The 14,942-nt window shown below is 40.1% G+C and overlaps 1 protein-coding gene across 2 annotated transcripts in view; it reads right to left on the bottom strand.

Annotated features, from left to right (window-relative positions):
- LOC116062471 (protocadherin Fat 4) overlaps positions 1–14,942 on the bottom strand; it is a 107,031-nt gene that overhangs the window by 46,482 nt on the left and 45,607 nt on the right. For both annotated transcript variants that reach the window (XM_031317153.2, XM_036004628.1), the window contains exons 2-3: positions 6,671–6,802; positions 454–715 (exon numbers count right to left, since the gene is read on the bottom strand). In XM_031317153.2, coding sequence (XP_031173013.2) covers positions 454–715; positions 6,671–6,802 — 394 coding nt within the window. The remainder of the gene's footprint in view (positions 1–453; positions 716–6,670; positions 6,803–14,942) is intronic.

Below are 14,942 nucleotides of genomic sequence, written 5' to 3'. Positions count from 1 at the left end.
TCTTCACTTGGCATTCTTCTTTCATTTCCAAACTTATTTTTTATCTTTTTTGTGAATAAAGCAGTGAGAGTAAAAAAGGAGCTGTGCCAGACAGTTGTCAGTATTATTTTAAATCCTGCTGGTCGCTGATAGATTTCCATATAAATCAGATATCAGTTACTGTCCCTTTGACCTATTAAACTCTTAATTTTCCCCTTAAGGAAGATACAGAGGATTTGGGAGAGCTACAACAGTCATATAAAAATGTTCTTATAAAAAATGCTCTTATAAATTGCTACAAAGAAGCTGCTCCGAATAATTTGAGGATCTTGATGACCTTAACAGAGTTCGGTCTAAGGGCTTTTGCAGAAGACAAAACATTGCCTGTCTGAGTTTACAATGTCTACATTCTTTGCATGTTAGTGTGTATTAGGTTGAAATTGGATGCTTCATAAGGTGACACGGAAACCTTACCTGGTGCCATGTCTTCGGGGATATCAAACGAATACGTTGCCCGGGAGAACTTGGGCGTGTGGTCGTTGACGTCTTTGACGGTGATGTTCAGCCTCATGTCAGACGACTGTTTTCCATCGTCTGCGCGCACCAGAAGGGAATATTTTGAACGCCGCTCCCGATCCAGCTTCTTGGTGGCGATCAGATCACCAGACTCAGGGTCAATCCGAAAGCTGTCATCTGCCCCGCTGATGATGGTGTACGTCACAAGAGCATTGGGACCCTGAGGTGAAGAAAGAAAAATGTAATATTATAGCTTGTAACTGATCGCAGCTATATAGTAACCTGAACTCGACTGAACTTGCATAATTAAATCGGCATGTTTATGGCACGAAAGCATAAACTTAAGCAGAACTGTGGAATCAACATTTGTGTTTACATCTTCATTGTTTCAAAAGAATTTAAGCTCATTGCAGGCAACAAACCAAATGCCAAATTTGAAGTCAATATTTGCTGGCTACATTTCTAGAGCATTGTTCCAACTCTTTCTCAGGGTTCAGAGCAAAACAGGGGCCAGTAAGTTAGATGTACTTTGCTGAACTCAAAGAAGGGGAAGAGCATCGTGATTACAAGTATCAAAGCAACTCTATCTGGTAGGAAATCACTTTACCACACGTTAGCGTGTCACGTCTCCACATCAAACTACCGACTTGTCTAGCATGAATGAAACCATTCTTCACGTAGACCATCCATAAAGGAAAATGCTTGTGGTTTCAAAGAGGCCATGCTACAGATCGCAAATCAAGACAGAGACATCAACAGAAGAACAGAAAACGGATGTAGAGTTATTATACCCAGCTGACCTGCACAAACATGAGACAAACTCCAAACTTCATGCATGTCTTTGATGAAAAAGAAAACACCCTGCACAAGCACCCTGCGTTAACAAGAGAATGTTGAAGATTCACTGGAGAAACATCAACTCTGAAATTACAAACTGAAAGGAAAAAAAGAGAGGAAACTTTATTGATGTCATTAGAAATATAATAAATCTCCATCTTACCAAATCATTTGTCAATGATCAAGTCCTAAAAGTCTTGTTTTCTTTAAAAAAGAGAACACATATCTCAGTGCAGTAACATTATTTTACCCTGTTTCCAAATAAAAATCAACGTGTTTGCAGAATTTTAAGCTATTGAAAGTGTCAGTATCTCGAATGAAGACAGTTTAAGGTGAATTGCTGCACAAGTATAATGAAAAAAGTTCTTGATTCAACAAAATTCTTCACATAATTGGACTTGTTTGGGGCAGGGGTTAAGATTATGCCACTAAAATTGTTTGATTTCTTTGCTAGTTTTGAAAAATGATTTTAGCAGTGCAGCAACTCAAAACACCTAGGCCACTTTAACCTCTGACATCTGTCAAAAACACATACTACTTTTACACATATTAAATCACATAATCTATAATAAAATGTATCATTCGTATGGCTTATCATGAAAAGGACAGGTCACAATAGACAGAGAAAAAGAAGCAGAAGCTGAATGGCAATGTTCTAGTGAGACTCCCTCTCAGTCTTTGAACTTTTGGGGGCTATAGTGTTCCTCTATAAATGCAACTAATAGATCCTCTGTTACCTTGGACAAGTACAAGCGCCATGACGCACGTGATAGCTATAGCAAGAGTTTTTGGAATAGGAGAGGAGGACTGAATGTAATATGACAACTGAATGAGCCTGACGACAGAGCCTGACATTTATATTTGTGCCGGGGACAATAAGAGATCAGACAACTGTATCACTTTGTGTCTTCTGCCAAAAAGAAAAAGCAACATCAAAAAGTTACAGCTATTCAGTGAGATGAAGCTCTGGTTACAGCCCGTTAAGAGCTAAGCTAAAAGAGACTCTTTCAGCTATGTCTGATGTTTGTGTGCTTCTTTTTGATCCTGCTGGGACAATGGAAAGGCTTATATAGAGAGGCGTTGCATTAAGCGGTTGCTCTATCTGCATGGCGACACATTTACTGCCTTGGTGGACAATGGTGCTCACATAACAAACTATATTTTACATAAACGGTGTGCATGCAGTAATGCTGAAGGGTAACATTAGCACTCTGTGTCTCACTTCTCACTTAATCTGTAGCTTTCAGGCATGCATTTGCTGAGCACGCAAGTTACATCTTCAACCCCTCCTGAACAATTGAGCACTTTGCTTTGGGAACACAAGTGCCGCTATTTTTTGGCATTAGCATAAAGTTACACTTTTGACAACTCCCTGTTGTTGCGTTGCTCGTCGCTGCTTAGCATCTTTGCCTCTCTGATGCTAGTGCCTCCCTGTGTAAAAGGTTTCTGATGAAAATGACAGACATTTCTCTGCTTCTTGAGGCACCAATTTTTTATGGTTTCGTTGTCCACTGCTGTGAATTGAACTTAGATTGTTTTGCCTAAAAAGCGTTCTTTTTGAAAAAAAACCACACTGTATGAAATGGCAAAGGTCTAATTTATAAGCAATAAGTAAAAATGTAGCACACTGCTAGATAAAAAGTGATAATAAGTTAAAAAAACAAGTATTTAAGGAGTATATATTTCATTATTTTACACATTTTGGTGATTGAAGAGAACAGAATGAAAATATGTTGTCTGTCACAAAGACAAATTACATATTTTCTTTCCCTTTTATCTTTAAGTGCATAAGACTTTGTGCATAAATGTTAATGCTCCAAAAAGTCTAGACAATGTGGTTGTTTGCCAAAAGATTTAGACGAGAGTCAATATTGTAAGGCCAAGTTCATGACTTGCTCTTATCTCTTTCCCGTGGCCTGTTTTATGACGGATAAAACCTCAGACTTCTTGACCCTGTCTCTCATTGCATTACCAGAGACCTGGTCAGCGATCCAGGCCCAATAAAAAAAAACAAAAAAAAAAACGAGGGAGACGAGAAGGACGGAGCGAGGCTCCAATCATTTAAGGACCCTGCTGTCATCAATCAGTAGCTCCAGATCTGGCAATCCCATCAGCCACCTGGGCTGCAGTCCGGAACCCAACACCCGCGGTTCACCAATTAATTTTCTGATAGGGTTCAAAAGGCAGAGCGAGGGAGGTGGGAGAGGCCGAGCACGGGGTCCATCTAGGCCACAGTCCAACACTCACACATCTATACAAATTATGAACACAGGCATGCATTTATACACATAAACATATCTACACTCTCATGTGTAATGCGCTAATTCCTCTCTCTTTCTTTACTATAAACTAGCAAGTAATTAAGATTGTAAACACATTCATACACTTACACACTGGTTGCCCTCTTGACCTTAACTCAAGAGTTTGACTAGTTAACAGCTTTTGTTGTTGGGGAGGGGAAAGTGTACCAGAGCGTACCAGACTGGAGCAGAAGGAAACTCATTTAGCAGATGAGTGGTTTTTGGGAGCAAGCTGTTTCTATGAGAAGTGAGAGGTGTGAAGCAAGACAGCGCCGGCAGGGATAGTGAGCTTCCTGTACGTAACAGCAATGTGCACGCAAGCCAATCATAATACAGACTCATGAAAAACAAGCTATATGTTGTCACTGAGAGCTCAGACAAAAGCCCTTAAAAAGGTAGAGATGGACTAACCGGCTGCACTTACTTTACTTTACTTTGTGAATCTGTTTTCAACACATTCATAACTGCAAAAAAGTGTCTAGAAATATACGTGCGGTGGGTGTGTAAGCCTCTGGAACACATTACTGATAATTTTGAGGCTATGCTTACTTTCAGAGACCTCTCCTAAAACAGCCATTGTTATGTTTTTTACCTGTAACATATTTTCCACATAAGGTCAGAATACTATAAAACATTCACAGTCTTTCCAAAAGCACAAAAGGCAGCATTTTTCGTTCAAATGAGGTGAGAAACATTTTCAGAGAGGGCAAGCCTGCAATTAGAAAAAAAGAGCAAAGTTCTATATTGATTTTCTTTCAACCCTACTGCAACCTCTTCCTTCTTTTTGGGGTGGAAATGGGTGTAGCGAAAAACGGATGCGTAGAAACAGCATTTTAATACCCTCACACATGAATCCCACATGTAGCACTGTTAAATTGGATGGGATCATTACGATGTCTGAATTCAGCATGTCAGCTGGCCAACAGCTTGCACTCTTGGCTACTCTGCACTGGCTCACACATGTGGCTTTCTCAACAAGGGCTCCAATGCGTTCCGTACGCGTAACTTAAGTTTCCTGCGTAAGGATGTGGGCAAAGACTTGGCTGGCCTTATATCTGGCTCCAAGTGACTGCTGGAATCAAGCACAGGCTTTTATTTAAGCAACCTATTCATGGCAGCAATGAAGTTTGGAGTAAACATCTCTAGAATCTGTAATTCCAAAAAAAGGCTTCTCTACATTCTCTTCCAGTGTCTCTATGTTTTCCTTTTCATTTGAATCCCTGCCTGGAAGCAAAATGAGGCTTCTCTTGAATGAAAGTTCTTTTAATTGATCATTTGGGAAGACTTATATGTACACGTCTGTATGCAAAAATGAATGCTTAATTATCTCCAAGTTTTACCTTACAGCTCAGGCTAATACTGAGATGTGAGGAAAAAGTGAACAACTGCACAGTTTGATTTCAATACCATATGCTTACAAGATCAAAGCTGTGACTACTTTGGCGCTAAAAAAAAGAAAATAATCAAATAAAGTCCTTAAAATCCCCCTACTGAAAAGACTGACCTGCCTCCAGGTCTGAGATTTACAGTCACTATAGTATTCTGACAAAAGGAATGGCCAGAAGTGAGATTTTGTACGACTTTTCTCACATTCGGAGCGAAGACGAGGGGGCTGAGGCAACAGCTGTGCAATAAAAAACGTGTGGCCTCATAAGTTAGCATTAAATTTGAGTCCATATTCTCTCCTTTTAATCTCTCTTCTCTCTATGGCCTGACTTTTTCCATTCACTTCAACTGTGTCCTTTGGCTTGGCTGGGGGACCGCAGACCTTGGAGATGCCGGCAGGGCCTACGTTTTGCTCACTGCAGGATTTAATATCCATATCCTGCCTAAAGCAGCTAAAGATGGAGCTTTTAACTAATTGAGAGTGATCTTGGTGATGTAATGTGAACTATGGGGGCCGCAGAGGGACTATCAGAGCGACAGGCCGAAAAATCTATCGCTGGCCGTTCTCTTACAGGCTCTGTGACACTAGTGGCCTCAACGCGTCTCAGATAACGTCAACACATGAGACAGAGAGGAAAATTCTGTGTATGTGTGTGTCTAGAAAAGAAAATGTATGAAGACAGAATTATTCAAAGTGGTCTATGTGTTTGTGTTGCTGTGTGTGGGTGAAGGAAGCACAATCTTTCTTGATATCACCATATTTTGTTGTCCACCAAATAGTCCATATTGACAACGGTCCACTTCTGGGATTGTTTAGGTGCCGCAATATCCGCCAGATGGCCCTCTTTTTAGGCTGGATGTCCATCAGCGTCTGCTTTCTTTGTGTCGACATTCTATACTCCCGTCGATTTATGAGGACTATGGTTAACTGCTCCTCAGATCTCTGCAGGGTAAATCCATAGACTATCTGTCCAATCTGAGTTTTCTGTTGCACGACTAAAACAACTTTTGAACATACACGTTCCACCCAAAAAAAAAAAAAAAGTCCTGAAGCTATTTTTCAGAGGCACCGTCATTGTGTCTGGGGCTGAACGCTGCCCAAGACGATTGTGATTGGTTTAAAGAAATGCCAATAAACCAGAGTTTTTCTCCCATCCCAGAATGCTGTGTGGACTAGCCAGACCCTCCTCTGCAGCGCTGTGGAGGAAGGTCTGGCAATGTGAGACTATCCAACTAATAACTATCACCTCTAAAACTCCTCCTGTGCCTCACCTTCTTTATGAAATACCCTCAATGGACAACTTATTATTGTTCTATCTATTGCTCATACGCACATATTTACTACCATGGTCTTAATATAGTTTTAATGGCTATTCTGCCCTGAATATTTCCAATGTTTTTTGTGATGAAAATGGTCCAACGTGAAGATACTAAATGTCGACTTAGCTTCATTTCATTATTGACAGCTGCATTGGCCTCAAAATCTCATTTGAATCTATAGTTGTTTCTACACTGTAGGAACAACAATTTAGAGCATATTTTCAATTCAAATTACTCCCAGGATATCTATTTTGAAAGCAGTGGAATGGAAAACGGGCACAGAAAAGTACAAAAACATTGTCAGACTGAATAGAAACTGGGGGAGCCATTACCTTGTCTGCATCCGTGGCTGTTAGCTGCATTATCTTGAAGCCATCTCCAACGTTCTCCTCAATGGTCACATCAAGAATATCATTAGGGAAAACAGGCGGGTTGTCATTGATGTCCTGCAGCGTAATCTCCACCTGCAGAGGAAGAATAAACACCACAGTTTCTGTTAAAGCTTTGCCAAATTCTGCTTGCTACAGCTATTAAGATTGCTGCAAAAAAAGAAGAAGAAGAAAAAAGCGTCCATCTTCTTGGATTTCAGATGATGAAAAAGCTGCACAAGAAGGGGAAAGTTATTCTCTGACTCCAGAGAGACTGGAGAGGAAAAGCTGTGAAATGATGTGATGAAGTGTAGTATATTGACTTGAAAGGTCAAAAACTAAGCAGACTGAATTATTGTTTTTCCAAATATCATGTAGGCTATTTAGATTTAATAATAGAAAAAGTCTGCCCTTCAAAGCCAAACCTAGCAACTACATATCCGGTCAACATTGCATTAAGACCAGAAACCTTTAACATCTGTTCTGCTATATACAAATATTACAACATTTGAATTTTTTTGGGAAAACAGCAGAAGAGAGGTCAAACCCAAACAGAAGGGGTTAGACTCTGTCTAGTTACAGCTAGCTAATGAGATAGCAAATTTACCAACTTTTACCTTTAATTGAATAATCAATGTTGATTCTCCAACACCTTAGTAATTAAGTTTGTTAAACCACATTAACAAAGCAGTGACTAAATGTAATTATAATGGAAAGAAAAATGAAGTAATACCAGATAAATAAGTCCTACTACCTGGCCTAGCTTAGCAGAGTAGCAGCAATGCTAACTGTGATGTTAATCATTGTAGCCTCTGTCTGCACTACGGCTAGTTAAGGCTAGCTGGTGATTATACATCCATGAGCTGGTGAGATAGCCTTAGCTAAATCTAATAAACCCACTTTTTCCTACCTGCTTCCACATTTTGATGCTCCAACTTGAGTTTGTTAAACCGAATCAGAATTAATCAGAATCAGGCAGTAGCTAAATGTAATCATAATGGAAAAGTAACATTAGAAAAACTAAAAGGTAGGGAACTAGCCTAACTTAGCGGAGTAACAGTCACTGCCATCTCTGTCTCAACTCAATTGAATTCATGTGATTAACGGTGGTTAAGCTGTCTTTAAATCACATGTCTAAACTTATTTAATTACAGATTTGTTTATTAAACTAGCTCATTATAGAAGAAAGTCGAAGAAGAAACAAGAACATTTGTTTGTTGACATTAGTAGTACTGTAGTACAAAAAGGAGTACTGCTCCAGATACAATACCCACATGTTGAACTAACACAAACTAACATATCTAGAGAACTGCACTGTGGGTAGAAATCATACCCCACTGTCAATGGAGCTCATGGAAATTGTACAATCTACAAATTGACTTGAGGCTCTTTCCCATAGAGACTTACAGTGAGTGTAACTGTAGAGCAAACTAACTGCGGCTCAGGGATTTTAACTTTCATGTCTTAGAAACCAAAATAAACACACATTACTGTAGACCACAGACCCCCCATGTGCATAAACCTTGTCCCATATAGTGAGACTTGTTCTGATAACCTAAATGTATTGCAGACACCGCAGTGGCAGGAGTGAAACCTATGATTAGATCAGTTTACATAAATTATGTGATTTCAAGTAAATCAAATTGACATTTAACTTTTCCTCATTTTACAAAAAAGATCCTGTGAGCCCACTTAAGGATCCCCAATGGTTCTTTCACCACACTTGGAGAACCCTTCATCACCATCCTGGTTTGCTGTTAATATACAACAAGGCCAAAGTATGTGGACACCTAGTCACCTATAGCAGGACAGAGAAGCCGTTACACAAGCTCAGCAATGCAAATGTGGGTAAGTGGAAACCCTGGAGACAGTGAGAGTGAGACATTTATGGTTTCAGATGTTTTGTGTCTAGTGTGGCGATATTACAATTTCACTCAATCCCACAACCTAAACTGCAATCCCCTCCGCCTCATCCACTAACCCAAATATGCATTTCAAAGCCAGTAAACACGGTTCGCTTTTGAATCATAACAGACATTTTGCTGCACATTCTCTGTTTATTGACTCTATAAATATGGAAAAGCCGTGTTTAAATTCTCCAGTGATAGGATCTCCATTAATGTTGACAGTGATTATGGTAATTCTTGTGCCATGCATCACAAGATACCCCAACCTCTCTTTCACAACCCGCTGAAACACACAGAGATGAAATGAAATAAGAAATGGGAAAAGAACAGTTGTCAAAAATCCACAATGGGTGCAGCTTTTTGAGGCAACAAGAGTTTCCCAGCAGGCATTTATAGAGCAGACAATAGGCCTCAAGGCCGTACAACCACAAAGGTGGGGGGTCAGATACAGCAGCCTATTCATACCCAGCTATTGACAGGAAAAGCAGACTTCATGTCCCACAAATCTGCTTTGCAACCAACAGTAGCAGGAAACTCTTCATAACAGCTGCCACAGATTCCTTTTGGAAAAAGCTCAGTTCATTAAAGATGACCCAGAACAAAAAGCTTGAGGGAGACATAGCTAAAATGGTGTCAGAGTATGGCTGAATAAAACATGCTCCTTGCTGTTTACTGCTATGACACTGACTGCAGCAGGGCAAGTCTGCAAATCTCATCAATTAACACCCATTCATCTGATCTGCTTGTGCCAGGATGAGTATGCTGTCCACTTATTGAACCGACTCTGAGTTGGTGTCTGCATGAGTGGAGATAACTACAGAAAAACAAGACAGGTTATGTACTGGCCACCAGCTATGCAAAAGTCGTATTAAACAAGCCACAATGACAGCGGCTCTCGACTCAACTTGCGCCTGAGCCAAGGGACTGGGGCAAAGTCAACAAGCAATGAATATTTATCTCCCGCCCTGTGTGTCCCCTTGATGTGTAAATAATGCAAGGCCCACTTCTGAGGAGTGAACTAATTAGGGTAGAAGTGCAGTTTTGAGAAATAATTATGCCTCACGCTTCCAGTTTGCATTACCCAGGCTCCCACGGGACAGGAATATATCAAAGAGCTTTGGTGAAAAATGGATTGGAGGAAGAGGAAGCAAGGTCAAGAGGGGGGAGGATGAGAGAAGCAGGAAGAGTGGTTTTGTTCCCTCTACCTGGCTGTGGTGGACCCAGACGCCCCGGCCGAGGCAGGTGAAACACATTAGTTTACAAGGTAAAAGATTGTGTTTCACGAACTACTGTTTCAAGTTGCAGGTGCTGCTAACTGGCTGCCAGGGTTTTATTATTTATGGGGAGGTATGAATGATTCACGCGTCAAGTGGTTCCTGAGCGCTGTCGATTATGAGACCTAAAGTGATGGAAGGTATTTGTCCAAGAGGTTGAGACTGGAGCTCATACTCAGCAGTGATACATTAATCTTGTCACAAAATTCCCAGAGCTTTTATGATATATGCCGAACTGACAGGTGGGAAAATTTAGATGTCTGAGCTTATGTTATGTAATCTAGTCTCCTTTATCACTCATAGAGTTTAAATTTAAAGGCTCAGTTCATCCATATTGCAGAAATACACATTTTCCCACTAACCACTAGTAATATCTAGCCATGTAGATAGTTTTGTTTTTATGTGCCGAGGTTTTGAGATATCTGCAATTTCTGTGGTGACCCCAATATAAATGGGAAGAATGGATTTTTAATGTGCTCAAAGCAGGAGAAAATACATCTGAAAAATTCAACAGCAACTTGTCTTTCCAATAAAAATGTCCCAATTATTTTGAATAATTCACTGACCTCACTGGAACTTCCAACCAAAGAAATTGTCCATATGAAAGCTGTTGAGGGAGAGATCTGTGGATTATGACCAAAGAGTAACCTTGTAAACATTGATTCTGGAAAGACAATGTGCTGTTGAGTTTTTTCAAATGTCATTTTTAATGCCATGAGGAGCACAAATGAAATCCCATTAATCTCCAATGTACTGGGGTGGAGGCAGAAGTTTCAAAAAGAGTATTTCTTTCTTATTAAACTTTCTGTGTGGCTAGGGCTAGTTGAGAAATGACTGTGTATGTTTTTGTCATTTGGGTGAACTAACCATTAGAAAGCATCAAAGTGTTGCTGCATCATTCATTCACATTTTGTATTACTGACAGCCCACATCTAACCATCTTTAAAATGACTTGCTTGTGGAAGCAAAGCAGACATCAAAGTACAGACATTTACCTCAAGAGTAACAGAATACACCAAAAATACTTCTTCCATCCCACCACACTGTAATTTCCGAAGTGAGAAGAAACAGTTCTGGTTACAGCTGAAGGTAAAAGCATCACCTGCGTCCCTGAGAGCAAACAACCTTCGCCATTTTTCCCCACATCTAAAAAGTGGAAGTAGCACAGGTTTTCATATGTTTCCACCTTAAAACGGCTCATACTTGCAGTTATGCCAAGACCTCTGCAGACAGACAGACAGGGGGAGAAGTCACTGCAGGAGCAAACAATCTATTATTTGAGCACAATCCCATGTAGGCTGCACATATTTTGTCAGTTACCTACTCAGTTATTTCCAATAACCAGTAGAGGGTCTGATTAATTAAGTGAAGAATGGTTTGTATTACAGATGAGTAATACAGTGCATGCTTGCTCCATTGAACACCCTGAACATCTGAGTCAAAAGGTTGAAATTCACATCATTAGCACATAGGCTACATTTCTTCCAAAGCAGAAAAATAGTGAACTCTAGTGCAACTGATGCAACAGTTGGCCTGTAAATGTTGAGCTCATCTGATCATAAAAATTGGAGCAGGGTGCGCCTCCTGCAGGAAACAATCATTTCAAAATGTTTAAATGTCTCCTTATATGCTGTTGACGACTCTGGGTCAAGGGTTGGGAGAAGCACCGACTTTCAGCGCTCGTTATAATTGGCCTCTGAGATTTAAAAGATTCCACTTTGCATCATCCATTTTTCACTGATGTGCACATCAGAGTCCGAGTTGGACCTAGTTTGTCAAAAAACCTGGGATCACAAAGCAATTCCAAATATAACACTTCATCATGGAGTCAGAGCCAGAATCATGTGCTGTTAAAAGAAATTAGTCAGGCTTTGGCGCAGTATAAACAGCTAAATGGCGCAAAGGAATTTTTGCAATGCCATAAAAGACAGTCTTTGAAACGTGCTGATTCCACTACGTATGATAAATAAATAACCAAATCTAATCCAATCTGAGGTATATTATTGTTTACAATGACATGATGGTTATCTAAGGTTACATTGGTCTAATGCCTCAGCTGGGGCCTTTTGTAATGTGAGGACTGTGACCGAGTCAAAGGCTGGTACAGCTTGGGCTGGTTAGCAGAGTATTCCGACAGAAGCAAAAAAATACAAATACTCCAATTGGCGTGCTTCTCCAAAGGAGAATTAATGTCATCTCTGAGCCTTCTCATATGCAGACAGAGAGGTTATATCCCTTCCAACCACTGACTGTGAAACCTTTGAAGAACCACTCCCAAGCAGATCAGTAAGAACGTCGCATAATTCCCACAACTGCTTTAACAAAGTATTTAACTCCAAGATGTTTCTAACCAACTCCCTGCACATTGGGAAATCATACTATGCCCAAAGTTCCTGCTCTATTTAAGAGCCACCATATTGTACAGAGGAATCTGTCATTCTCTCAACTTTGAAAAGGGATTACCGACCGACGTAGAAAAAGTCCAGGCCTAGGTCTGTGTTTGCCTTGCTTAAGCTGAAAACCGTCTGGCATGATCCAAGCACATCTGATGAATGCTCTGCTATGTAAGAGGAATTGTAAAGTGCATGATAAAACGCCACATTCAACATAAATTATTCCCTGTAACTCTGGAGATATGCAGACAAAGACCATCATTATTTCACTTCATCTTCACTTACTTCTCTACCTCTCCTTGTGGTTGTTTCAACTGTTTAGATGTCATAAACTCTTGGCTCCAGATTTATGGGAAGTTAAAGAACGTATGGGTTCTGTGGGTCAAAGACACTGGTAAAAGTGCCACCTCAGCTCTGTCTTTTAACAACAAAAGAAACACAACTAAAAGAATGAAGACAAGGTCAAACCGTACGGTTTCTTTAACACGTGTACAATCACAACGGGCTCGATCTGTCAAATAAATGCCTGCAAAGTCATTCATCTTCCAACCACAGTCATCAGGCTCTGCAAAGTGCAAGCGCGCTCTGGAGACTGGAATTTGAGCGTGCCGGAGATGGGACTGTGCCCGGGAAAAAGCAGACAAAGCTGGACGTCAGCCAAACCTCAACGCACTGTGCAGGAGAGAAGTCAGGATACGATCATATCCCCCTCAAGTTCCCCCAAAATATTCTGCAGTCCCATGGAAAGAAAAAAACAGAGCTCAAGTGAGTAAGAGAAAGAGACAGACAAAACAAAACAGGGCAGTCTGCAAACCATCACAAAGCACCTTGGCCTTATATAACCAACCAAGGGGAGAGAGAGGAGAGACAATGTCGGACAAGTGGTTTTAATAAAGGGGATCACGGTCCTCTCGGCGGACCACTTCACCAACTGTTAAAAGATTGTTTGTCTACAGCAGGACCCTTCAAGCCCCCTGCAAACTCTTGCCAAGCAAGATTCCCTCTGAGCATTTCTGGTGAGACATATAATCCAACAGAACGAATAACCCACCAGGTCATCTGGACCAGTCTATTGTTTCACAGAGGTTCTGGGTTTGCCGACATCTCTGCACATAGAACAGTGGAAATAAATCATGATGGATTGCCATTTATAATAGTCCCGTATCCGGCCATGAGCGGTGCAAACTGGGGTTCTTCTTCACTATAAACAGCCATAACTCTTTCCCCTTCATTCGTACCTGAGAGAGTTAGATGGAAAGTTTAATTAGACCTTGTGCAAGATCAGAGTAAAGCTAATGGAGGCGAGACAAGATTTAGCTCGCCTTGAAGCCCGAGTACAATTCAAAGCCATCACCGAAATTACCATAGCCTATTAAATGCTGCGTGTTCTGTATCCCTGGATTAGGAGGTTAGAAGAACATCAAAACAAGCATTTTGTCCTTGTGAGATGAAAGATAAAAAACAAAATAATTAGCCTATTTGTGAAAAGTATGCTTTGAAGATGTAAGGAAAGAAATGTTTTTTCTTTTTTATCAGTTATCTGTCTTTTTTAAGGACTTCTTTAAAAAATGGAAGGAGACCAAAACTGGAGTCAGTCGTCTGTCCGTATCCATGTTGGTGCCACTGACTCTGTGTGAGTCTACAGCCTTATCACTGCGCTCTCTCCACAATTACCTCCAATTACGGCATTCAAACCATGCAGACCATGGAAAGGAGAGAAACTGAGAAACGCAACACGTTGTAATTGCTCATAAAAACACTCAAAATAGATTTTAAACCATTTCTGGTACTGAAAACCTACAGATTTGATCGGTATTGCCATTTTTTTGAGACTTCACACTGTTGCTCCTCTACATTTCAAACCAAAATATTATACTTTTATTTTTGTCCTACTTCTGATGGCTGTATTTACCACTTACTTTGCTAAAAAAAAACATTTTGCATTTAACATAAAATAAGCTCATTTGCAGTTTTCAGATAACAATATCTTTTCAAGAGCTTGTGTTAAACTTGAAGTCAACGCATTTTTACAAAGGACAAGAGGTACTGTAAGAGGATGTTTTCCAGCATGTAATCCTTCAACTGATATGAAAGGAAGGAATAGCCCCAAAATTGGAGATACAAGCTTAAGCTTTCATCCGACAGCTGCAATATAACACACTGCTACAGTTTAAACTTTCCAAGAGTATAATGAAGTAGTCAGACTCAGCACCACCTGGACCACTTACAACATAAAAAATATAGTTTACATGTTAATACATCAATATTTATCACACTGAGAGGAAGTAGTTGTATTTCACTGTTGGATCATATTTGTAATGGAGTACTTTCCCTAATGCATTAACTATGTACTTAAAAAAGAGATCTGAGTATTTCTTCAAGCTATAAAAAAGTATTATTGTATACTTTTGATGCAAATTTAATGTGATTTGTCTGAAGCCATCACAAATATATATAAGACGGGGAGATTGTTTCAAATGGCCCAATATGTAGTCTCAGGCTTTGCATGAGTGGAATTTTAACCGATAAATGCTAGATCTAAGTGATATCAGGCATCTTCCTCTAAAGCCAATGTTTCTTTCCAAGACTTCTGGAAGGGTTGTGAAAGGCTTTAAAAGACTATTATGGCATCTATTTCATAGTTGCTGTCAACCAATGATAA

This window comes from Sander lucioperca, chromosome 1 (assembly GCF_008315115.2).
Source record: "Sander lucioperca isolate FBNREF2018 chromosome 1, SLUC_FBN_1.2, whole genome shotgun sequence".
In the NCBI taxonomy this organism is placed as follows: Eukaryota; Metazoa; Chordata; class Actinopteri; order Perciformes; family Percidae; genus Sander; species Sander lucioperca.
This window is presented reverse-complemented; position numbering and strand designations above follow the sequence as displayed.